Below are 27,051 nucleotides of genomic sequence, written 5' to 3'. Positions count from 1 at the left end.
ACATCTTTGCAATGGCCTAGAAGGGTCTGCAGAATCTGGCTCCCATGTCCCCTGATCTCATCTCCATTCTCCTCTTGCACTTTACCATTCTAGTCACATTGACCTTCTCCCATCTCTCAAATCCATGGGCATGTTTCTACCTCAGGGCCTTTACATTAGGTCTTCTCTTTGCTTCAGACATTTCATCCTAGGTATCTTCATCTCCAACTTCTTCAAGTCTTTTCTCAAGTATTACCTTTTTAGTGAAGGCCCTGGCCAGTCTATTTGAACTTGGCATACTCTCAGATAATTCCAAACCTCCTTACCTTGCTGTATTTATTTTTCTCATTACACTTAACATTTTCTTTTTAAAAAAAAAAAAAAAAAAACTATATAAATTGTTTCTATATTATGTTGTCTTTCTTCCCCTACAAGGGCAGAAATTTCTCTTTCTTTTTTAATTTACTTATATATTCCCAAAAGCTAGAACAATGCCTATTCTATTATAGGCACCTAGTAAATATGTATTGTCATTGTTATCATCATCATCATTATCATCATTATTTGTGAATGTCAAGGGGCAGGAACTATGAGACCTTTAGAAGAACAGATTTTCTCACTTAGAGATACCAGACTTCAGAGAAAGAGATCAAAGATTTTGAATCCTTGCTCTGCCATTTATATGAAACCTGCGGCAAGTTACTCAGCCTCTGTGAGTTTACATTCAAGTCTCTTGAATGTAAAGCTGGGAAAAATAATGCCTCGCTCACAAGGTTGCAGAACTAATAAAGTGATGCAATATATAGAATCTAGTATAATCAGAGGACAATTAGAATTAACTCTCTCAAATTAGTTTTGTTTTACTTTGGCCAGATTCTTAGTTAACAGTATGGCTTTGAACGCATGACTTTCCCTTTTGGAGGCTCGGTTCACACAGCTATCCCGTGAAGCGTTTGTTGAGATGGTCTCTCTCATAGGAGCCCATGACGCCCATGGCTTGAAGAGTTCCGGGGGGTGGGGGGCCCAATGGGAACCCTGAACCTCACAATACATTGCTTCACCCTCTCGGATGGGTTAGCTAATCTGCCACTGTGCTGTTCCTTACTGAGCCCTTTAAAAGTCAACAGATAATGACAGGAGATAAATAAAACCTTTGCCACTTACTGCTGCCTCAGTTTTACACAAGCGCTGCCAAAATGAGTTGCAACAGGAACCTTTGAACAGAAGACCAGTCAAATGGTATGTGCTGATAAACGTTTGTTTAGAATGCAGCTCTTTCTTTTCCTGGAATTTCTCAGTAATTAACCAACAGCATTAAACAAGGCCCTTTCAGACAGCTGTTTAGAGTAGTTATTCCCAAACTTCTTACCACTATGCACCCCCCCGTTCCCCCCTCAACTTCTCTCACATAAACCCAGATTTCCAAACTTTTTTTTCTATCAAACAAACTGCCTGCACCAAGCAATAATTCTGTATTTTTTACATTAGTCCAATTAATGAGTAGAGTCAAAGACTTATGCTCTTTAGGACTTCCAATCAGCAGGAACTGACATGCTTTCACGCCGCATGACGATCCTTCCAGCCAAAAACAAAGAAATCTGATGTTTTAGATGACAGCTTGAGGAACCTAATTTGAACTTTATTCATTTATTCATTCAACACATATTTAACGAACACCTATTATCCTCCAGACACGATTCTAGGTGCTAGAGATATACCAGTGTACAAAACACACAGAAAGTCCTACCCTCATGGAGTTCACATTCTAATGAAGACAGACAATAAGCAAGATAAATAAGTAAAATATATAGATAGGATAAGTTCTAAGGGAAACAAAAGCAGAAGTAAGATGGTATGTGCAAAACACAGTGCAGGTACAGGGATGTTCTTTTTGATAGTGAGGGCAGAAAAGGTCGAACAAACTGAGGTGATATTTGAACAAAGATCTGGAGGTGGTGATCGAGTGATCCATTGAGATCCCTGGGAAAGGAGGGAGAAAACAAAGAAAAGAAGCCCTGAGGAAGAAGCATGTCGTGTAGTCAGGGATCAACAAGCAGGCCTGGGCTGCTGAGACAGAGAACTGAACCACAAGACACAGTTAGAGAACAGACTGAAGAAAGTCTTGGAGTTGGTTCTCAGGATAGGCTTTTATTATGAGTGAGAAGGAAGCCATTGGACAAAAAGAGGAATGGCATGATCTTCCATTTTAATGGCATCATTCTAGCAATTGTGAACCAATCTGATGTTTCCAGTGATATCCTAGAAATATTGAAAGGGCTCATGAAAGGAGTAAAGGTCATCTCACAAATTCAGGACTTAAACATTATTCATAATGGCCAAAATGTCCATCAAGTGATGAACAGATAAACAAAATATGGCTTTTCCATACAATGACATTTATTCAGCCATAAAAAGAGATGAAGTACTAATGAAAGGGGGCTGCAACAGAATTTGAGGATCCAGCTAGTATTTTAAGAAATATTAATCATGCTCTGTTAACCATGATTGTTTTATTCTGATTAAAGGCGGCACATTCTACCCTGGCTGGAGCTAACCTGGAAATGCAGCCCTTCCTCCCCATTTGGAGCTGCCTATTATCATAGAAAGATGAACAACTATGCTGCAGAAACCAGAATCACCAGCCCTTTGAAGATCCCTAGCCCTTTTTGTATGTCTGCAGGCCTTTACAAACCTCCAGCCTGCTTACCTGTTAACTGCCCATCTGGCACTCCTTTTGGCTATTTTCCCATGTAACCCCAGCCCTTGCATATCACTAAGCCCTTTGAAGACCCCTAGTCCTTTTGCATATCTGTAAACTGCCCTTTTGCCTACTTTTCCTTTGTGCTTTTGCTATATAAACAGCTGGCTTATGGTGGGCTGCAGAGCAGATTTTTGTGGCTGACCTGCTGCTCTCCCATACTGCCAACAGTACTAAAATAAATGCTCATATATGATTCAACCCTGTCTTTGCTTCATGGGCTCAAGTAGTGACAGGCAGCATGGACCCATTGTTTTTTGGTTGCACTAATAGATGCTACAACATGGATGAACCTTGAAAACATAATACTAAGTGAAAGAAGCCAGTGACAAAAAGGCCATTTATACTAATAAAAGGGTAATATGCTAATTAGATTGGACGTCTTCCAGATGTCCTTCCAGAAGTCCTTCTAGACAAAGCCATGGTGGCTGCAATGGCTGAGAGCTGGCAGCTGTGGCTGTGAGGGCCAGTCCAGCACCACGGTCCCTTTTGCAGAGGCCGTGGGAGAAGGTACTGCAGGAGAAGGCAGAAGAGAGAAGGCAGCATTGTGGGAGAAGGGAGAAGGGAGAAGGGAGAAGGGAGAAGGGAGAAGGGAGAAGGGAGAAGGGAGAAGGGAGAAGGGAGAAGGGAGAAGGGAGAAGGGAGAAGGGAGAAGGGAGAAGGGAGAAGGGAGAAGGGAGAAGGGAGAAGGGAGAAGGGAGAAAGGAGAAAGGAGAAAGGAGAAAGGAGAAAGGAGAAAGGAGAAAGGAGAAAGGAGAAAGGAGAAAGGAGAAGGCGGCACCGTGGGAGAAGGGAGAAGGTAGCAGTTAGGGGAATCAGGCCAGGAGGGGAGAGCAGTTAGGGGGATCAGGCTGGCAGAGGAGAGCAGTTAGGGTGATCAGGCAGGCAGGCAGGTGAGCAGTTAGGAGCCAGTGGTTCCAGATTGTGAGAGGGATCCTGGATTGGAGAGGGTGCAGGTTGGGCTGAGGGACCCCACCCCCCACACTGTGCACAAATTTCGTGCACCAGGCCTCTAGTATGTTATACAATTTCATTTGTATGAAATGTTCACAATAGGCAAGTCCATAGAGACAGAAAGTTGGTTAGTCGTTGCCAAGAGATGGGGAGAAGGGAATGAGGAGTGACTGCTAATGGGTACAGGGTTCTTTTGGGGTGATAAAAATGTTTCAATTAGACAGTGATTTTTAACGGGTTTATAGTTGTGAGTACACAGAGCACAGAGTTTATTCTTGTATTATTATTTATTAATTATTATATTTATTTGTATTGCAACTGTAAACCAATTTTTGCCTCACCCTGTACTGAAAACCAGTTTAAAGAGTGTATTTTATGGTATGTGAATTATATCTCAATGTAAAAAAGTAAAGGATTTAGGCTTCAGAAACTGGTGCAAGGAAAATGACTTTTTCTCTCTACTGTGTGCCTTGTCACTCTCCTGCCCTCGGGTAACACACAGCACAAAGTGAAGTTAGTTCTGTGACATGCATCAGTATAAGTGCTCACCCAGGAAAGTGTAATCGGGAGAGTCAGGCCACCCTCCTCTGCTGTGTGTGACATGCTGACCCATCATCATGGGTGTGACTTCTTTCTTCCCAATGCCTCTCACATCTTGATTTCATGTCCCTGTCACCATGATCCTTATCCATTTCACATGGATCAATGCATCAGTCTGGATGGAGTACCTACATTTTCCCTCTCCTATCTGTAATCTCCAACCTGTTCTAACAGAATAATCAGAAGACACCACTGTCGTCACTCCTGTGCCCACTGGAGAATCTAAACAGGCCTCCCCGAGGCAATTCCCATATCAGAGAATGAATTTTTCTAGAGAGAAAAAAAAAGATCCATCCTTTAACTATGATTTTGTGTTGCTTCTGCCTTTCAAATGGAGTTTGGATGTTCAGATGTTAAAAGATGTTGGTTTATGTGGAAAACAAAATATTTCAAATCAGAACTAGCTTGGAAAATTCAGGAAAAGTTGGTCAGGAAAATTCAGGAAAGATAGCATGGGCTCCACTCCACACCCTCCAGGTGGTGGTAAGTACAGCCGAGGTTGAGAACCATTGTAAGCAGGCATATTTTCCGCCCTGTACACAAAAGAATCAGCAAAGAAAAGATAAGCTCTCATAAAACTGATATTCTAATGGAAAAGTAAGCAATAAGCTTATTTTTTAAAAATTAAGGTAGTTTCAAAGAGTAATAAAATAGATAAAGCATACAGAGTGATAAAGAACAGCTAAGAAAGTGAAATGTCAAACACTAGACATTCTGAGGGTTCTCATTTATATGTGGAATCTAATATAGTCAAACCCATAGAAGCGAAGAGTAGAATAGTGGTTACCAAGGGCTGGTGCGGGGGGAGCAGGAAATGAGCAGGGGATGATGGCCAAAGGTGCAAAGTTTCAGTTATGCAAGATAAATAAGTTCTGGAGATGTATACAACATAGTGCCTATAGTTACCTATACTGTGTTCTATACTGAAAATGCACTAAGAAGATAGCTCTTATGTTAAGCACTCTTATCACACACTAATAATGCTAATAATAGGGGTGGGAGTGTAACCAAACAATCAATGGGTCCATGATGCCTCTCACTACTTGAGCCTATTAAGCAGAGGCAGGGTTGAATCATATAAGTGTTCATTCCAATACTGCTGGCAGTATAGGAGAACAGCAGGTCACCCACAAAAATCTACTCTGCCTCTCCCCATAAGCCAGCTGCTTATATTGGGTAAAAGGACAAAGATTACATGGGAAAGTAGGCAAAAGGGTATGCCAAATGGGCAGTTAACAGGCAATGCAAGGCTGGAGATTTGCAAAGGCCTGCAGGTATGCAAAGGCTGGGGCTGGCAAAATGCAAAGGGCTAGGGTCTGCAAAGGGCTGGGGGGTCTTCAAAGGGCTGGCAGCTCTGGTTTCTGCAACAAGGTTGTTCATCTTTCTATGATAATCGTCAGCTCCCTGATGGAGAGGGTGGGCCATGGGCCATATTTACAGGTGAGCTCCCAGGTCCCACGTGCAACTCCCAGCCAGGTTAGAACCAACATTCTATTTCTGCCCCTATCAGGAGGAACCTTTGGGAGGTGATAGACATGTCCATGGCCTTGATAGTGATAATGGTTTCAACTTCACCAGTATATACTTATCTCTAAACTCATCAAGTTGTATATATTAAATATATACAGCTTTTCCATGTTAATCACACCTTAATAATGTGGTGTGTTCTTTTAAATTCTCAGTGACATTTAACCGAGACCTGAATGAGAAGAAGAAGCCAACCTATAAGAAAAGAGCACTTCAGACAGAGGGTACAACAAGGTGGGTAAGTCTGAGTGACAAAAAGGAGGGCAATGAAAAAAGGGAAGTGTGAACAACAGAAGATTGAAAAGGAAGGCAGACTTAGGGACTTGTCGACCATGGTAAACATTTGGTTTTTATTCTGACTGTGATGAGAAACTGTGGTACACTGTTTGCAAAGATGGCCACTACTATCCTCACATCCCTAATACGATGTCCCTTTGCAATGTGACTTTAAGGCACCTCCCATCTACAGGTGAGTCTGTTTTCCCTCTCCTTGAACTGGGGCTGGCCCAGAACCAAGAACATGTGGAAGAAGTGACACTGTGGGACACCTGAAACTCAGCCTCAAGAGCCCCACAGCTTCCACACTCTTTCCTCGGAATGCTGCCCTGAGTCACCAGGTAAACAAGCCCTGGTGAGAGGCCATGTGGAAGAGAACCAGGACATCTCAGTCAGCAGCTAGCACCTACCGCCAGGGAGGCCATCTACCAGTAGACCATCCCAACCCAGGCAAGCACAGGGTGACTGCAGTCACAAGAGTGACTCCAGGGGAGACCACAGAAGAACCACCTGTGAGCCCCACCCAAACTGCTGACCCATAGAGCTGTAAGCCAATAGTTTTGTGTTTAAAAAACATAAAAATTTAGTGGTGGTTTGTTATGCAGTGATAGCTAAATAACAAGAAATCTTTTGAGTTTTAAAGAGTGGAATAACATTTTTATATTTTAAAGACCAGTTTCATTCCAAATACAGTGATGAATCCAATCATAAAAACCATGGTCTATATACAGGGGTGGGCAAACTTTTTGACTTGAGGGCCACAATGGGTTCTGAAACTGGACCGGAGGGCCGGAACAAAAGCATGGATGGAGTGTTTGTGTGAACTAATATAAATTCAAAGTAAAGGAGCGGAGGGGAGAGCAAGAGAACCCTCCGCTCTTTCGGCTCCACGGGCCGGATAGAACAGCCGAACGGGCCGGATTCGGCCCGCGGGCCATAGTTTGCCCACAGCTGGTCTATAATCTTTCTAAAGATGATTAAAAATACGGTGGTCTTCAATAGAGAGAGAGAGGAGATCCCAGGGCTATGTTGGACTACTGGGGTCTTAAATTCTTCTCTTCGAAAGGAAATCATATTTACAGGTGAGCTTCATATTAAAGCTGTGTGAAACCACAAACACTAGACAGAAAGAGAGCTGAAAGGCATTTGACTCTTTACTACATTTCTGCTAAGAATATAATGAGAAAAATTCCGATGAAAACCAAGATTGCATTTTAGACCAGAAGTCATTTTGAAATGTGTTCTTAAAGAAGAGTGTAATGGAAGTGACTGTGAACTCTGAACTGTGGAGTTTTGAGTCTATGTGATGCTAAAATAATCAAGGAGGCATTCCATCACTCTTAAAAATGGGAAAGATGATCTTTGAATGCATAATCTTGAAAACAACCAGCACTCTTACATATAAAAAGCTATTTTGTGGGGAAAAAAATTCTGTAATTAGCAAAAGCCAAGATGTTTGCTCTTGCTGTGCATAATTATTTGATCTGCAGAGAAATGGGATTCATTTGGTTATATAAATAGCATTATTTTTTAATGGTTCTTTAAGTGATAATATCTAACCAGTCTTCATGGCTATTTATTCACACTAACTCCTAGTATTTTCCAATAACTTCTCAAGGATGTTAACATTATCTTCCCTGGGTATTTATCATCATGCTTAATTACATATAACTGTTAGATGTTATATGCCTTGAAAGGGAACTATGAAAGTACTTTCAAAATGAGTTTATCTACTTAATTCTAATATCTTGTAGTCACTACTAGGAACGGTGAGAAAAGACAGTTGAGGAGTAAATTGGAGAAGTTCTCACTTACCTGAACACACCACCACTCCAAGCCAAGGTCCCCTGTCAGTCTATACAGTACAGAAGAAGAAAGGTGGGCGGGAAGGGCAAGAAAGAAAAGAAAAGAACCCAAATGAAGGAAAGAGACAGGGGAAATATGGAAGAGAAACACAACGGAAGTTAGATGAGTAAGGAAGAGGGGAGATGAGAAAGCCAGATGCCTGAGCCAGAGAATAGGATCCCACAAAGGGCGTCTCAGGGCAGTGACTACAAAGCTACCACCTATTTCATTTCCTTCCATTTTGCACACTATCTGTAGCTCATTCTGGCAACTCTTAGCCTCTTCGGATCTACGACAAAAACAACAGAGTAGACCCCCATCTCCAGGTAAAAATCAACACATACACTTACCATTTAGTTCCTATTTTCTGGGGTGTTCCATGGGCCCCAAATGGAGAAGTCTCAGGGTCTCACCTCAAGGCACTTGGGTAGCTGCTCCCACACCAACACTATCCAGAACAGCAACGGCTTTATCCAGCTTCAGGATCTGAGTACGTTCTCTCCACGAGAAACGTGCGACAAAGTTAGAACTGGTGAGGGAAGTTAGTTGTGCTGCTCCGCAGGCCCTGGCTGAAAGGTGGTTCCACCCGCCCCCATTGCAGAAAGCTGAGGAGGAAAGCGGAGTGGACGCACCTGGCAGGCAGCAACTCTCAAGCCACGTTGCCACGGTTCTACAAAGGCTTCCCTACCAGCAGCTGAAAGGGCCCAACATCCCTCAAGTTGGTGGTATGTCTCAGTTACCTGACTTGCCTCACCCTTGATTTCAGAATTCAGACATGAGGAGTGGACATGTAGATGGGGGAGTGATAAAGTTAACTCATATATCTGTACCCCCAAAATGCTGGCTGTCCCAATGGCCCGTCTCTCCTCGCAAACCTAAAGCGAAGTCAGCCTGCACTTACTGGAAACACCTGTCACGGAAACTTAACATACAAACCAACAACTCAGCTCCAGGTGGAAAACAGGGCCTGCTTGCCTTATCAGGAAATCCCTGACCCTCTGATGGTCCATAAACTGGCCCTCGCTCAAAACCCCTCAGGAAGAGGGCTCCCTGTGAGGGAGGCACTGCCCTCCCCCAGTCCACCGATTGGTTTCTCTTAAGAGACATCAACCTGATGACCAAATGGCTTCGGTTTTGTCATTTGACAAAAGAGAGAGAGAGACGGACAGAGGGGAGGGGAGATATAAGAGAGAAAGATACTAGCACCTTATGCTTTTCCTGTGTTTGAAGTAGAGTTGACCTTAGAACAACACGGGTTTGAACTGCGCAGGTCCACTTTATACGCGGCTCCTGTTCAGTAAATAAAGTTGGCTTCTTTCTAGTCACGGTTTCGCCACTGCAGATTCAACCCATTGCACCATGGATTGAAAACAGTATTTTCACATTCCCAACCACAGATTCACAGCCCAGATGGAAAAGAGTGTTTTCGTCTGTGGTTGATTGAATCTGAAGATGCGAAGGACTGCATGTAGTTAAGTTTTGGGGAGGCAGAAGTTATATTTCTGTGTGAAGGTGGTCAGCACCCCAAATCTATGCATTGTTAAAGGCCAACTATACTTTCAAACCCTGGGATTTTAGCTATCAATCTACTTCACATGTAACGTTAAAGATGTGCATCTCAAAGCCACTTTGAAATTGTTTTTCTTACAGACACGTTTTTGCATTATCTGTTCCATTATTGTTGCTAATAAATTTAATTAGCCAGTTACTTACTGAATGACAAATACTGTAGAAATGGAAAGTCAGGTTAATTTCCCCTTTTTCAAGACAAGAATGCTTACAGCAGCCTTATTCATGATATCTTTCTTCTCCCCGCCCCCCAAATTGGAAACAATCCAAATGGCCATTGATAGGAGAATGGATAAACAATTTTTGGTTTAGCCATACAATGTAATAGTACACACCAATAAAAAGGAACTACTAGTAAACACAATAACATAGATCACGTTTAAGAATATTATACTGAGGGAAAGAAGTAGAATTCAAAAGAGGCAATTCTGTATGATTCCACTTATGTAAAGCTGGAAAATAGGAAAAATTAATCACAATAATAGAAGTCAGAATGGTGGTTACACTAGGAAGTGGGATGCATGTATTTTGAAAAGAGATTGATCTACAAATCTAAGATTTGTGCTTTTTACTGTAAATTATATCTCTGATTTTTTTACCATCAGACTCTTATAGACTATTTAGAGACACGGGATTTTATTATATAAGGTTAAGTGCATGAAGCAAGATCTAAAACTATATATTTCAGTATTATCCCAAATTGTTCAAAAATACATTATGTGTAAAAAAAAAAGAGAGAGAGAGAGACTGAAGGCACATGTGCCTAAAAGTTATGCTTTATTAAATCTTCTGAAATATTAGGGTAATTTTATTCCCTTCAACATATTTTTCTGAAGTTTACAAGGAGTATATATTACATTTTTTAGAAAAAATGTGTTTTTAAGTTTTCCATAACTACCCTTTCTTCCCCACTTGCATTGCTTTGATCTGGCCTCGGCCCTGATTTCTAAGGTGTTGTAATGGGCTCTTAACTGACTCCCCAGATTCAAGATTCTCTCTGTGTAGCCCAAACTGCTTCTCTGGATACGTCTTCCTTTTTTAAAAAGTAGAATTCTATTTTTGTGTCATGCATGCAATATTTTTTCTTTTCTTTCAGATTAAGGTTTATTCTACTCCTACATCCTCCGGTTTCCTCCAGGTATCTTTCTTCCTGTCTGTGTTGGAAATGTTCTGAACTCCGGGCAATCCTTGGCTGTCTGTTCACATGTAAGAGCAAGACAACTAAAAGCCAACCCTTCATTAAATACACTTCATTCAGAGTTTTGTCATCACCTCTACATTGAAAACTGTGCTTGTCAAAGTCCCCGTGACCTCCATGCTGCTAAATCCATGGTCCATTCTCAGTTCCCGTCTTATTTGACTTAAGTGGCAGCTTTGACACAACAGATCATGCCCTAATCCTAACCCTAACCCTAACCCTCCTCCAAGCCATTCTTTCTTTTTTTTTAATCTTTATTGTTAAAAGTATTACATATGTCCCTTTCCCCCCCATTTTCCTCTTCTAGCCTATCCTGCACCCCCAGCCCCACCCCACTCCCAGCATTCACCACACCATTGTCTGTGTCAATGGATTATGCATATATGAAATACAAATTCTTTGGATCTCTTCCCACCCACCTCTTCCCACCCACCTGCCTTCTTTCTTCAGTTAGCCACAGGCCATCATGCCGTCTGGGTTCCCCCCTCTTTTTCCACCCCCCCCCCCAACTCCCCCATCACTTTTCCATCTCTTTTGCTGATTCCTTCTCATCTTCTTGATCTATGTTGAGTGCCCCATGGCTCAGTCTTGTTCAAATCCTGATGATCTCATCTGGTCTCATGGCTTTAACTACCATGTGTGTGATGTGATGATAACTCATAAATGTACAGCTCCAGCACTGCCCTGAATCCCAGGCTATATTCCCACTGCCCACCTGATATTTTGACTTAGATATCAATAGGCAAGAAAAATTCCCAAATCAAACATGTTTAAAATTCCTGATTCCTTCCCCCACCAATCCTGATCCTCTCCAGTTCTGCCTCTCAGTAAACGTTCCATCTTCCTTCAAAACAGGTTCAGGACCTGACCACTCGGAGGGACTCAGTGTTCTTTCAATATGTCAATGTGTTCCCACGCTAGGGCCTTTGTAGTTGGGTTGTCCTATTCCTGGAACCCTTTGCCCAAATATGCTCCTAACTTGCTCCCTCACTGCCTTCAGTTCTCTGCTCAAAGTTCACTTTATCCCTAAACATCAGCACAACACACCAGTCCCCCCCCACTCCCTCTCCCTCTCACTCTGTTTTATGTTTATTCTTAGTACTTATCATCCTCTGACATACTATGTACTGGATTTACTCATCAACCTGCTTATTTGTTGTGCCTGCCCTCTGGAGCTCCTTAAGAACAGACATTTTGTTCACTTGTGTTCTACTAGAGCCCGATGCACAAAATTCGTGCAAGGGGCTCGCAGCCCCGGTTTCATCTGGAAGGTCGTTCTGCCATTCAGTCTAATTAGCATATTAGCTCTTTATTATATAGGATTCCTAGTTCCTAAACCATTATAGGTGTTCAATAATTGAGTTTTGCATTATAGGTGCTAAACAATTGTAAAATGAATGAATGAATGAATGATAGAATTTCTATTCCCATGGGCAGGACTTGGTGGGAAGCCTTCACAAAAGCGATCAGGTAGGGGTCTACTTATTTTGATGGGGAAACCCCCAAATGTCAATGGCTGTAAGCCTTTCTCTTCATGAGTTCCCACCCCTCACCCCCTGAATCCATCTAGCTCCTGCCTATGGAATCTAAGCCTTACAGCCAGCATTTTGGAAGATCGGCCCATCAGTTTTCAATATGCAAATTTTTAATTTCCCTGTATTTAGTAAGGTTCATTCATTCATTCACTCATTCATTCATTCATTCATTTGATAAATAGTTACCAAGTGATTATTAAATTCCAGGCACTGTTCTAGATACTTGACATATGTCAATGATCAAAATAGCTTAAAATCTCTTACTTTTGTAGGTTACAGTCAGCATTTCCAGGTATTCTTTTTTTTTTTTCCTAGTGGGTATTTATATCTTTTTTTGTTGCTGTTGTTGTTTAAGGTATTACAAATAGTAGTACATATGTCTCCTTTTTTCGCCCCCCATTGACCTCCTCCCGGCCTCCCCTACCCGCCTCCCGCGCCCCCGCGCCCCGCCCCCCCACAGTGTCTTGTGTCCATTGGTTGTGCTTATATGCATGCATACAAGTCCTTCGGTTGATCACTTACCCTCCCCACCCCCGCAACCTTCCCCTGCCTTCCCACTGTAGCCAGTCAGTGAAAGATAAATACCACATGATCTCATTTGTGGAATATAAAGAACATTATAAACTTTTGAACAGAAATAGAGGCAAAGAAGCATCGAACAGACTGTCAAATTCCAGGAGTTCTTGAATCCAGAGATCCTGTCCAGAAAATAAACCTTCTGTTTTCTACTAGGTATGGGGAAGGGCAGTTTCTTAGTTGAGCTGGTGGGGGAGAGACCCTGGGGTTATAACTGCTCCTTATATGCACTTCAGCACGGTGGCTAAATCTGGCAACTCTAACTCTCAACCAATCCTTCCGTTTTCAGCCCCCTTCCTCTAACCTCACTCCACCCTTTCACTCTCTCCTCACGGGGTACTCAGTGCTGGTGCCTCCAATTCTGCAGCTTCCCTGGGTGCAGCAACACAAAACAGCTTCCTTCTTTTCTCACTCAGTTCCACTGAAGTCAGTTAACATTGATGTACCCGCATTTAACTTGTAAATGTGATTTTCTTTTTTCTTTGTCCTGGAAAGTGTATGTGTTCTTATACTACATTATCATAATTTTAGACAGCAGCTACAGCTACCTACATTTCATCTGCTATGCTCAACCAGCCAACCTGAATGTCATCTCCAGCATAATCTTCCTTAAACACCACAGGAGAGTTTGAAGAATGTATTCATTGAGCACCCATTCTGTGCAGGGCACGTCCTGAGCATCTAGACAGTATGTGCATTTCCATACATGGACTACCTGGGAGTCCCTTGGCAGCCCCACCCCTTTCCTCACTGGGTTACCATGAGAATGAAATGAGCTCAGGTATGGAAAGGGCTTAGCATAAGGCCTGGGCCAGATTCTATTCTATTCTAATGAACTGGTATCTTTGTGATCTTTCCTGGAAGAGGCTCAAAGCTCCCTCCATACAAGATTTGCTCCCTACAGCCTAGTGCAGATCTCCCAGAATGCCACATAGCAGAATCATGTCATTTGTGGCACTTGAGGTCAGTTAACATGTCAACTAAGAGCTCAGAAGACCCTGAACCTAGGCTAGAGCTGAGTGGCAGATGTAATTAGTGCTGACTCAGTAATCCACATGCTCCCCATTAGTCCCCAGCCACCTCTATATGGCTAGTGTAGATGGATGGACTAGGAGCAGAAATGACAGTGTCATTCCCAACCGAGGCAGTAGAAAGCCAGAGGGCCTCCTTTTCCCTCTCCTTTCATGGTTATACCAAAGGTTATATGTTCCCAATGGGGAACTACAAGATGGTAAGTGGAGAAAAAATAAATCCTGGATCCTTGAGTGACTACCTGGAGCAAGCCTCCAGTCTACCCAATCCAACCGCCCTCAAACAGTAACCCAAGAGAGAACTAAGTATTGGCTGTAGTGAGCCATTGAGATTTGGGGTTTCATTTATTACCACACTATCTCTAGGGAAACAAATCCATTTGAGAGAACTTGCGAAGATAAAATTAAAGGGGCTTCAGCGTCCACTAATGACAGACTAGGTGCTTCAGACCAACCTTCACACTAGAAAAATTGTATTTTAAATGACTGATCCATCGCATTGAAGAGCCAGCATGGCCGTGAAAATTTACCTGGCCACCCGGCAGGACATAAAAATCCAAAGTAGTGCGCTTGACATTTGAGGCCCCTTTTCACCTAGGAGCATGTTATTGAGAACAAAGCCAGTGTTGGGTAGCTGAGCAGTTGGATGGCCTGGTATGGATACAAACGTTGGATGCTGGTGGAAACACAGTGGTGCGGGTGGGGACCATGAAGCGCTGTACTCTAGGAAGAAGGGGGAATTGAAAGTAAAAGAGCCTTCACATTGCCTGTGGCCCAGCTTCAAACCATCTGGGAGGCCCAGGAGATCTCAGGCCTTGCAATTGGATGAAAGATCCCAGATTGCTAGTGCCTTCGGGCTCCTGGAAGAAGCAAACAAGAATCCTCTCTGGAGAGAAAAAACAACAACAACATTATTTTAAGCTTAAATTCATTTATACAAACAATGTTTCAAATACAAATTCAGATTAAAAAAAAAAAAAAAACAGGCACAGACTGAAATGAGATAATATGAACAAGAATCACCAAAATGAGCAGAAACTAGAATCACCTGGTCTCCAGACAGTGGCACTAATCAGACTTTAAAATGTGTAGTTTATTATGTTCCAGGGAGAAAAATGGGATTAAAAATTCCAACAGAGAACTAGAAATGTTTTGTAAAAGCATAGCAGAATTGAAAAAGAACCAATAAAAGTTCTAAAGCTAAAAAAAAAAAAAAACAGTAACTAAAATTAAGTGCACAATGGATGAATTTTTTTACTGGAATAGATGTTGTTGAAGAGGAAACTAAAGAACTCAAAAATAAGTCAAAGGAAGATGTTCAGAATGACACAGAAAGAGGCAAAAGACTGGAAAATACAGAAGAGATGGTCGGCATCCTACACACAGTCCAGCATCCATTTAACTGGATTCCTGGAAAGAACATAGAGAGAGAATAAAGCAAAAGCAGTGTCATGAGAGAGCATGGCTAAAAAATTTCCAAAATTGATGTAAGACATTGAGCCACAGATTGAATTAAATGAACTTGGCAGGAAAGAAAGGACTAATTTTTTTAAATAAGTCAACAATTCTAACTCCAGCAAAAGGGTGCTGCAAATTACTTAGATAAAAAACAGAAAAGGAAGAACGGGTTTGTTGGGGTTGGGAGGAGTCAGTGTGAAATAGAAATAGCAGGTTTCAAGTTTTACCTGTTGAATTTAACATCTAGGCAGGAATAACAAATGTGCCATTATTTCTTGAGTAATTATTCTTTTTCTTGTTGTGTTCAGGAGTCTCCAAATCTTTCCATCTTTAAAAAGAACCAGTTAAACCTTTTTGCCTCAAGAATCCAGCACCCTTAGAGGCCTCCTTTCCTCCTTCTCGAATCCATGGTTTGTCTCCAAGGCTTGATCTACAAATGGATATTTACACCAAAATGTACAATGACTTGCAAACTGCCTCTGCCTGGTGTTCAATTATAATTATCTGTTCAAGGCAACCTTCACAATACCCATCACAACAAAAAAATGTGCTTTTTAGTTATAACACCATGATACAGGGCTCCATCATTTTTAATACTATAGAGGCAAGTTACAGGTACCCTAAATGCTTTGATTTATCAAAATGTGAAATTTCTGCATATGACACTGACTTTAAATAATGGAGCAAATACAACTTGGTGTCACCATTTACAATATTACCTTAAGGATATCATGAGTCTTTTGAAATAGTTATTTGACTTTATTAACAGAAGGAAAAGAAAACACTGGCTGCCATTAAGTTCTCTCTTTTTCTTTTTACTTAGAAGACAGCACGACTTTCACAATAAATTCCGTGGCTAATGGATGAAAATAACATAGCATGCTTTCTTTTCAACTGAAAGTTCCCAAAAGGTTGAAAGATAACAATGATGATGGCTAATGTTTATTTAGCACTTTGTACATGCCAGAAGCTAGTGTAAGAGACTTACATGAGTTCACTCATTGAAGACATTTAAAGACAGATGATAATATAAATTATACTAATATACTAATGATATAAAGAATATTATTTAATGGAGAATCAGGCAATTCCTTTTTTTAACTCAACTCTGCTGGTACAACTGGGGACCAGAAATATATATATATATTAGAAAAACACACTTTACAATAATAAACTACATGCAAATGTATTTTTCCACAATATTGTATTTTTCTTCTGAAAGTATAAATAAAATTTTCAAAAACAATGAACAGGAAAATAATTTTATTTTCAAACAACCCTTAACATGCCAACATTAAAATTTAAAATATCATTACATTTTAAAATATATCTGAAGAGTATCCATGTTATTCCCTTATGCAAATCAAATATGAAATTTTCAACACTACGTCTAGTTGTCCCAGATGTTTTCATTCTAGTATTTCCCTGTATAACTACTACCATATTATTGTTTCCCCTGGATATCATTCCAAATACAGTCATTAAGAATACCTCAATCATAATTTTGTATAACTTAGTCAAACTTTCTAATATCACCAGCAGAAATGGCTAAAGACATACTTTTTTTTAAACAGACATTTTTCAAGAAAATTTTACCTCATAAAATGCATGATCTGATTTTTTAAATTACTGAATGTCTTAATGATTTATAAGCAATTTGGGACATTACTTAACAACATTCTTGATATTATGAAGGGTTGACATTTAATAGCCAAGCTTTTGTTTACCTCTTCTTGGCCATTCTGATTAGAGTCCTGGAAATTTACTATCTTGCATAGCCTTTTCTTTCTTTTTCAAAACTAGTTTAATCTCTCCCATAGTCTGTGACCCTTGTTATTTTTTTTCAAAACTATGAATTCACAGAATCATTTGACTTTTTAGGTCACAGCTCCTCACACAACATTTGAAGGCTCTGCCACATTAACCCAAATGCTTCCCATCCCCTGCACCAGCCAAAATACGAAGTTATGCACAAGACAGCCCACTGCGTTGTTTCCATTATTAAAACTGTCTTTCCTACCCTAAGGTGAAACCTTCTTCCCCAAAACTAATACCTATTTTGGACCCCACCAACCTCAGCACTGGCCCTGGCAGAATGACTGTGGGCCAGTCAATCTCCAGCTTCCTTGGCTGTAAAATGGGGATAAGAAATGTATGTCATTGTGGCTGTGTGTCCATGAGGATGTTCTAAAGCACCTGACACAACACAGGGCCTCGATGAGCACAGCCTTTCTTGGGGTTAGGAAACCTCCTCTGCATGGCTGCTCTCAGAAATGCAGTGGCAGCTACTGTTTTCTCTCCTCCAAGCCAAATATCCCCACTTCCTCCCATTCTCTTTTCCTTTTTAAAATTTATTTATTTCAGAGAGTAAGGAAGAGGGAGAGAGAGAAAAAAAACATCAATGATGAGAGAATCATTGATCAGCTGCCTCCTGCATGCCCCCTATTGGGGATCGAGCTTACAACCTGGGCATGTGCCCTTGACCAGAATCGAACCCAGGACCCTTCAGTCCACAGGCTGACACTCTATCCACTGAGCCAAACCGGCGAGGGCCCATTTTCTTTTAAAAAACATTATATGTATATAAATATACCTATTTTGTCAACTTAGCGCAAATTCCATACCCATAAATGTCATTGCAAGATAATATCTCTTTTCTCTATTGCTGATTAAATCTTCTCTCCCCCTCCCCCACCTCCAGGGTCCCCATATTTAACCCTCTGGCAAGCTGGGCTACAGGGAAGGCAATGGGTATGGATACTTTCTGGTTCTAAGGTGAGGGGAAGACAGAAGTGCCCCTCAGACATTAGGCTGTATCTGAGAAGCTTTCCTCTTCATTCTGGTACGATGTCAGCTCTCCCTCATCAAGGGTCACTCCCCGCTGCCCTCTCCATTCCTTCCTCTGGATTTCACAATTCTGGGTGGTGGCTCCATACGACATCTTCTTTCTGGGACTTGCAAGACTCTCATGGTTGAGTTCTGTCTCCTCGGCTAATTCATCTTGGTCGATGATTCCACACTTCTCCTCGGAGAGGTTCTCAGGGTCGGCCCACTCCTGTTTCTCCCCCGAAGCAAAGACCCCATAGAAGATCACGCCACTGTAGTGCACCAGGGCAGCGATGAGGAACACATTCTGCCATTCCTCGCGGGTCTAAACAGGAAACGGTACTAATCATTATTTTAACAAGGAAAAGCGAGAGAGAGATGAACAGAATGCTCTGGACAAAAGCTCTGGTCACCCCAAAGGCAATGTTGTGTGTGCTCCTGGGAAGACGTCAGAAGCATGCCTGGGATCCCAACAGAGTTTGAGTGTTTGAGAAATGCAAGTGAACACTACAAGGAATATGCATTTTTTTAATTTAGGAAAAGACTTTACAAAATAAGCATCATATGAGATACAGCTCTCTGAATATACAAGAGGTTTCCACTCAGCTAGTAAGTTAAATGAAACTTGCTTTGGGACCCCACCATTTTTAATATCAGAAGTATCTTCTCACTTACTATTGGAGATATAACCATTTGAGTCATGAAAATACTCAGTCTTCACTGTCAATAGCTTATTTATAATTATATTTTCTGTGTAAAATACAGTATCAAAAATAATGGGTATGTGTTTTTAAAGTTAAGGGGAGATAGTGGCTGAGATTTAGTAGGCATGTTATCAATCTTACCATCTCACGAACAGAGAGGGAAACTGAGTATTCTCTGACTTTAATAATCTCCAAATCCCACCTTTCTTTTCTATCAACAAATAAGAAACATTGCCCAGCCAGCAAGGCTCAGTGGTTGAGGGTTGACCAGGAAGTCACAATTTGATTCCCGGTCAGGGCACATGCCTGGGTTGTGGTGGGCTTGATCCCCAGTGTGGGGCATGCAGGAGGCAGCTGATCAATGATTCTCTCTCATCATTGATGTTTCTATCTCTCTCTACCTCTCTCTTCCTCTCTGAAATAAAAAAAAAAAATCTATTTAAAAATAAATAAGTAAATAAGAAAAATTGCCCATGCTTTTTTCTCCAAGAAGCTGAAAGACTTTCTGAAGTTATATTTGTAATAGGCAATCCAAGTTTAAAAAATATGCATAACCCATGGACACAGACAATAGGGTGGCAAAGGCCTGGGGCGGGCTAGAAGGGGGGAGAGAGGGACATACGTAATACTTTCAACAAGAAAGAACTATTTTTTAAAAATAGGGTAAAAACTCCATAGTTTCAAAAATAGAAAGCAGCATCCTGAGGCCTTTTCAGTGACAGAGATTAAGAAGCCATGTGGCCTGTGGCTGAACTCTGCATGGATCTGGGATCCTCCTCCCTGGTCTAAATGCAAAAAGGTTCAGTACTGACTGAGTGCCATACTCCTCTTAGGACGGGTCATTAATGTCTTGTTTACTTTCTGCATAATAAGGAAGTATAATAGCACTATTTTTATGCTGGGACATGTTAGGCAATAGATGGAAATGGGCTATAAAGTTTAATTACTTAGAATTATAAAACAATCTTGAGTAATTTATTCATCCTGAGTTGATTGCCTCAGTTTCTTCCTGTCTCTAAACAGTCTTTATGGTATTTGTCTCCACTACACACACACACCTTTTATTTGTCAGTTGAGAAAATGAAACATGGAGTCAAAATTAATCAGTCCTGTTGCCATCAATAAACAATAAATTAAAGAAGAAGGAGGAGGAAGGGGAGGAGGAGGAGCGGTGAAGGAAGGAAGAAGAATGGAAGGAAGGGATGGAGGAAGAAATAAAGGGAGGGATGGAGAGATGAAGAAAGAGAGATGAAAAATAAGATAAGTTCAAATGACTTAGCCAAGGTCAAGGACCATACACATTTACAGGCTCGGGCAGGGCTTTGAAATCACAAGTTTATGCAGTATTTCAGTCCTCTGATCCTCACAGCCCAAAAGGAGACCATTACCTTGTGCTTGGTCATTGCACCAACAATGAGGGGACAGACCATTCCAGAGAGGGTTCCCACTCCATTTGAGATGCCCATGAGAATGCTGGCGTAACGGGGGGCAATGTCCAGGTGGTTGACATTAAAACCTACAATGAAGCAAACCTCAAAATCAGAGTCAAGACCAGAATTCCAAATACATTTTGGAAACTACTTAGTTTCCCCCCAACTCTCATCAATCTAAGTGGTTCCTTCTAGCATATGACTAATGGGTACCCGTACAGAGAGGGCTGGGCTGAGGATTGTCAGGCTGTGTCTGCATATAGAGGAAAGTGTGCTGTGATTGATTAGCAATGTCTGCCATGGACTCTCCATAGGAAAAATTAAGGCACCTGTGCCTTTTAGGTTCAGAACTCCAAAATAATGGTGTTTTCAATACTGAGAAGCAGAAAGCCTGGGTCACATTTATTCAGAGTAAACAATCACACAATCACATTCGGTATGATTAGAATCAAACGCTGCCTCCGAACATCCTTTCTTCCAGCCCTCCCCTCACTCCCAATAGGCCACCCTTGGGAAGCCTGCCTTAGTGGCCAAATGGCATACTGGTTAAGGTACTTTTTAAGTAATACAATTACAGAGACATTGGCAGAATCCCCTGTAATTTACAAAACACTTCCGTATAACACTTGATTTCGAGTCCATAAATCTAGATTTTAATCTTATTTCTAACACTTAAGTCATTTTAGGCCTTTGTTTCCTCATCTCTAATGTGGGGTGTTATTACTACTTAAGTCATAAAAGATGCTGTAATATGAGACCCAGGTGAAGTATGTATGTAATATCCCACGGCAAATAGCTAAGCTCTGCTAACTACACTAGCCACCACTAACCACCATTAACTACTACTATCACTTCCACAACTATCACTACTACCACTAACTACCACTGCCACCACTAACCACCATTAACTACTACTATCACTTCCACAACTATCACTACTACCACTAACTACCACTGCTACCACTAACCACCATTAACTACTACTATCACTTCCACAACTATCACTACTACCACTAACTACCACTGCTACCACTAACCACCATTAACTACTACTACCACTAACTACCTCTACTACCACTAACCACCTCTAACTACCACTGCTACCACTAACCACCATTAACTACTACTATCACTTCCACAACTATCACTACTACCACTAACTACCACTGCTACCACTAACCACCATTAACTACTACTACCACTAACTACCTCTACTACCACTAACCACCTCTAACTACCACTACTACCACTAACCACCACTAACTACTACTATCACTTCCACAACTATCACTACTACCACTAACTACCACTGCTACCACTAACCACCATTAACTACTACTACCACTAACTACCTCTACTACCACTAACCACCTCTAACTACCACTACTACCACTAACCACCACTAACTACCACTAATTACCACCACTACCACTACCATTAGCAGTACTACTCCTGCTATGACGCTGTTGCTAGGCATCTCCCTCTCTTGGATCAAAAGATGCTGCTGCCGGGGGTGGTTAAATAATAAGTCGCCAATACCTCACTATCCACCTGTTTATCAGGAGAAAAGAAAGAGTGGAAATGGGGAGGAGTGACGGCAGGGGAACGGCCAGGCTGTGAAAGGGGCAGCTTCAGGCCCTAAGAACCAACTCTACCAGTATTGCCCAAGGGTGCATTTTAGAGTCAGACAGGCCTGCCTCTGAGAGCTTAGTTGAGATGCAAACCTGGACAAAGGATTTAAACTTTCTGAATTCCACTTCTTCATCTATAAATTGGCATACTAATCCTGATACAATTGTTGTAAGAATTCACTTAATAATGTGTGTTCATTACATGGCACATAGAGGTAGGAACTAGCATGTATGTTCTTTTTGGTTGGTTATCCATCTGTCTTGTTTCTATTTTAATACCTGAACTGGCAAAGTGTCTGGCACACAGTAGGCACTCAATAAATCATTATTTAATTAATTACCAATTTGAGCCATGACATGACAGCAGGGGCTTGTAATTTCTATTTATTCATTTTTTGTGTATTGCTTTGCTTTTTAATTCTCCATTCTGTGCAAAGAAGCTGAAAATAGGATCTAAAATTGTTTTTCCTAATCTGGCACATTGGCTGGTTGCTTTTTCCTACTTCTATTCAGGAAAATTTTTGAGAAAACCTTTTTTTTGTAATAAACATGCCATCTCTTTCAGATCAGAGTGGCAGACAATTCGAATATGAAACAGCTGCAAAATTAATTAATCTTGCTGTTGATTTCAATGTGATAAACACTTATTAGAAAAGAACCAGAGATAAGAAGCAATTAATATGATTGTCGAGCATTATATTCTGATGCAAAGCCCAGTTATCTGCGTTCAGTTAAAGATAAGGTTCAATTAAAGATTAGGTTTCTAGCTGCACAATCCTGGTGTTCAGGGGGCGGGGGGCGGGGGGTGGGGAGAATCACTGAGAAACTCAGTTTTGTGTGTGTGTGGTGTTTTTTTGTAGCATATAAAACATATTTTTGTTGGCATCCAAGCTGGGAGAGTCTGTCTTCTCTACATAGGACATTTCTCAAAACAGGCGTCACCCAGTCCTTGTATCTTTCAGTGTCACAGGCTTGACTCCCTCGTCTATAATCAGCTCCTAAATTGTGCCAGTCTTCCTTGGCATCTCTCTGAAGTCCTTATGAAGTTGGCAGGTAGTAGATCCCATGGCCACAGTCCCTCCCATCGTATCACTGTCGGGTCAAACAAACCTGTATTCCAGTCCCAGCCACTTACTCAGCGGGGCAAGTTAAGTCACCTTTCCAAGCGTCAGGGTCCTCACTGGCTAAACGGCCATAGCAATACCCTTCTTGCAGGGCTGCTACAAGGGTTGAATGAGGCCATGTCCAAAACATGGCTAGCTTGGAGTAAGTGCTAAAAAATAATGGCAGCTGCTGTGCTTTGGAGTATTGGGTTTCGCTCCTTCTGACTGTGGCTTAATTGGCAATCTGGGAGCAATATGAACCTAAATATTTCAACATTTCTGGGATCAGAATATGAATCTCTCCCGCATCGTAGAACTATAGGGAAGGTATTCTTCAACATCCTACTGGAAACAGGTTGGGATTGCTCTGTCCTGGCTACTCAGTGTATGGACCACTGAGCAGCAGCAGCAGCAGCTTTGCTGAGGAGCTTATTATAAATGCAGAATCTGAGGCCCCGCCCTGGACATGCTGAATCAGAACCTGCATTTTGCAAGATCCTAGAGTGAGCTGTATGCACATTGAAGTGGGAGAAGGCCTGGACCATCGTGAATAATAACTGAACAATAATAGTAAATACAATTTTGTTATACCTCTCATACCAGGCTAAGGGCTTCTAATGCTTTATTTCCACTAGAATGTAAACTTTCTGAGAATAGATTCTTTGATTTTTTTTTTCTTCAATGCAGTATCCCCAGTGCCAAGAACAGGGCCTGGCTCATGGGACGTGTGAGTAAATGCATGAATCAGTTCATTGAGATCTCTCAACAGCCCTGTGAGGTTGCCATTACATCTTTCCAATCTCTAATAGAAGAAATTGAGGCTTGAGAATTTAATAACTTAGCAATTGTTTTCTTTCATAAATAGTAAGCAGTAAAGAGAGGTCTCTTGCCGAAACCGGTTTGGCTCAGTGAATAGAGCGTCGGCCTGCGGACTGAAGGGTCCCGGGTTCGATTCCGGTCAAGGGCATGTACCTTGGTTGCGGGCACATCCCCAGTGGGAGGTGTGCAGGAGGCAGCTGATCGATGTTTCTCTCTCATCGATGTTTCTAGCTCTCTATCCCTCTCCTTTCCTCTCTGTAAAAAATCAATAAAATATATTTTTTTTTTTTAAAAAAAGAGAGGTCTCAAACCCAAGTTCTCAGCTGCAAGCTACTTTTAAAGTAGACATTTTCCCCTAAGTTAATTATTCACCAGATCTACTTATTTTGATACGATCAAGCCCCTATGTTAGGGTAGTTTAAACCAGAGGTTCCATATTTTTCTGTTCTGAGACGTTACCACTCTGATCCTTCCCGCCGCCTGGAATGCTGGGAAGAGCACAGGCCTGGTGCAGGCAGAACCGTCCCTCAGTTCTCCCTTTGCCACCGATTGTGTGACCACAGGAAAGTACCCAATTTTTCTGACTTTAGGGACCTCATGAGTAAAACAGTGATATTACTGTTTGTTTCCCAGTGTCGTAAGGTGTTCTGTAAGTGATGGGTTTTAGTATTATGGTATGTTTTAAAGGCAGAAGACCAACTGAATGTGACTTCTCACCCAGTTTTGCACGGGAGCTTCTGAAGTCTGTAGGACATGAGACGGCAGCACTAGGACCTCTCACACGCAGTGGACTGCGTTCTGCTCCTGTAAACAGGGGTGCTGACAGCCCCCCCCCGGGAGCTGAGAATCACAGGGATTGATGCCCACACAGGGCTTTGAACAGTCTGACACAGAGTGCCCTTGATCGCCGTTAGCTCTCGCCATCAGCTCTCACTGTCACCGTCATTATTCTTACTATCTGTCCCAACCTGTTCCGAAAGTCACTGCTCTGCACCTGCATTTCCTGCTTTGGAAAATGAAGGTCACAGAGTAGACAAAATCTAGAGAAGCTTTGCAATCTAAAAATCTCCGATTGCAGGACTGGATGTCAACTGAGCTGATGTTAGCCGTTCTCTCATTGGAGGTGAGGGTTGCAAAGGTGACAAGAGCCTCCGGTAGGTAGCGTGACCTGGCTTGGGAGTGTGAAAGTGCCACTTCTCCCAGGGCCCATGCTTGGGCCTCCGCCCATGCCTCAGGGGTCGCCTGCACTTTGTGTCTTTTCCCAAGATGGAGAAACTGGGGACAATTCCAGCTGCACCAGGCTCCGCAGCCCAGACCTCAGTGACCTCACAGTCATTGCCAATAGGCGACACTCTCTAGCCAGAGGCCCCGCTCCATGGCAATGGCCTGCCTACTCAAGGAGGAGGACCCATTATAGTTTTCCTTCCTTCCTCCTAAGTCTTGCTGGATCTATACAAAAGACTTGCACATCCAAAGGACACTTTACCTGAAATAGCAAAGCCACTAAACCCCACAGCCAGCACCAGAAAGGAGATAGCCACCCCTTTGGTATGGGAAAAGCCAACCACCAGGAGTAAGGTTGCCTCCATGCCAAAACCTGCGAATGGAAACACCAAGGGGAAAAAATGTCATTGTCATGTCAGTCAGCCCAAGTTCATGTACTGATTAAATAAAAATCTATGAATATTTCCATGGACCTAATGTTTAGCACATAAATTCTGACACAGTGCTTACAGATATTACCCAGGTGTTTCCTGACTACATGACTATGCTACTGTAGCCCAGGTGACTATGTTACTGTTACCCAGGTGACTATGCTACTGTTACCCAGGTGACTATGCTACTGTAGCCCAGGTGACTATGCTACTGTTACCCAGGTGACTATGCTACTGTAGCCCAGGTGACTATGCTACTGTTACCCAGGTGACTATGCTACTGTTACCCGGGTGACTACGCTATTATTTCCCAGGTGACTATGCTAACTGTTACCCAGGTGACTACGCTACTGTTGCCCAGGTGACTGCTAACTGTTACCCAGGTGACTATGCTAACTGTTACCCGGGTGACTATGCTACTATTGCCCAGGTGACTATGCTAACTGTTACCCAGGTGACTATGCTACTGTTGCCCAGGTGACTATGCTACTGTTACCCGGGTGACTATGCTACTATTGCCCAGGTGACTATGCTAACTGTTACCCAGGTGACTATGCTACTGTTGCCCAGGTGACTATGCTACTGTTACCCAGGTGACTACGCTACTATTGCCCAGGTGACTATGCTACTGTTACCCAGGTGACTATGCTACTGTTACCCGGGTGACTATGCTACTGTTACCCGGGTGACTATGCTACTATTGCCCAGGTGACTATGCTGTTACCCAGGTGACTATGCTACTGTTGCCCAGGTGACTATGCTACTGTTACCCAGGTGACTACACTACTATTGCCCAGGTGACTATGCTACTGTTACCCAGGTGACTATGCTACTATTGCCCAGGTGAATACGCTATTATTGCCCAGGTGACTATGCTGTTACCCATGTGTCGATGTTACTGTTACCCAGGTGACTATGCTACTGTTACCCAGGTGACTATGCTACTGTTGCCCAGGTGACTATGCTACTATTGCCCAGGTGACTATGCTATTGTTACCCAGGTGACTATGCTACTGTTGCCCAGGTGACTATGCTACTGTTACCCGGGTGACTACGCTATTATTGCCCAGGTGACTATGCTACTGTTACCCAGGTGACTATGCTACTGTTACCCAGGTGATTATGCTACTGTTGCCCAGGTGTTCTGTGAGCCTTCTGACATTATCTTGGTGCACCTTGAACACTAAATGGTCCAGCAGATTCCAATGAAGCCCCTGGGACGAGGAATGTTTATCATCAGTGGCTTCATGGGTAGTTGCCCCTGCAAATTCTAACACTAAAACTCTCCTTTATGCTGTGAGTGAGTCCCCTTTGTTTATATGTTATGGCCTCTCACAGAAAAATAAAATGACCACACTTCAATATTTATTGCCAAAAGTGACCTTCTATGGCTGAAGCAAAAAGCATAAAGCGAAATTCTTCCCTTTCAGTTCACCCAGCTCTCGGGCCTCAAAAGTCATGTGATATTCACACAGAAAACACAGTGGGATAGAAGTGCTTTCTGTGCTTGTCATTCAGGATAAATGACTCCCGCACAGCCAAAAAGGACTAGGAAATTCTGAAGACTCTCCTCTCAC

General features: G+C 42.1%; 1 protein-coding gene across 2 annotated transcripts in view; it reads right to left on the bottom strand.

Annotated features, from left to right (window-relative positions):
• Window positions 1-16,500: 16,500 nt before the first annotated feature.
• The window catches only part of SLC17A8 (solute carrier family 17 member 8), a 31,044-nt gene continuing 20,493 nt past the window's right edge, over window positions 16,501-27,051 (bottom strand). Inside the window, exons 9-11 of one of the 2 annotated variants that reach the window (XM_080660727.1) lie at window positions 25,306-25,416; window positions 20,225-20,352; window positions 16,501-18,457 (exon numbers count right to left, since the gene is read on the bottom strand). In XM_080660727.1, the coding sequence (XP_080516853.1) occupies window positions 18,113-18,457; window positions 20,225-20,352; window positions 25,306-25,416 (584 nt within the window). In that variant the 3' untranslated portion in view covers window positions 16,501-18,112. The remainder of the gene's footprint in view (window positions 18,458-20,224; window positions 20,353-25,305; window positions 25,417-27,051) is intronic. The other variant, XM_080660726.1, reaches the window with a different exon arrangement.

The sequence above is a fragment of the Plecotus auritus genome (assembly GCF_963455305.1).
Source record: "Plecotus auritus genome assembly, chromosome: 3".
In the NCBI taxonomy this organism is placed as follows: domain Eukaryota; kingdom Metazoa; phylum Chordata; class Mammalia; order Chiroptera; family Vespertilionidae; genus Plecotus; species Plecotus auritus.
Note: the sequence above shows the minus strand (reverse complement) of the source record. Positions and strands in the feature narration are given on the sequence as shown.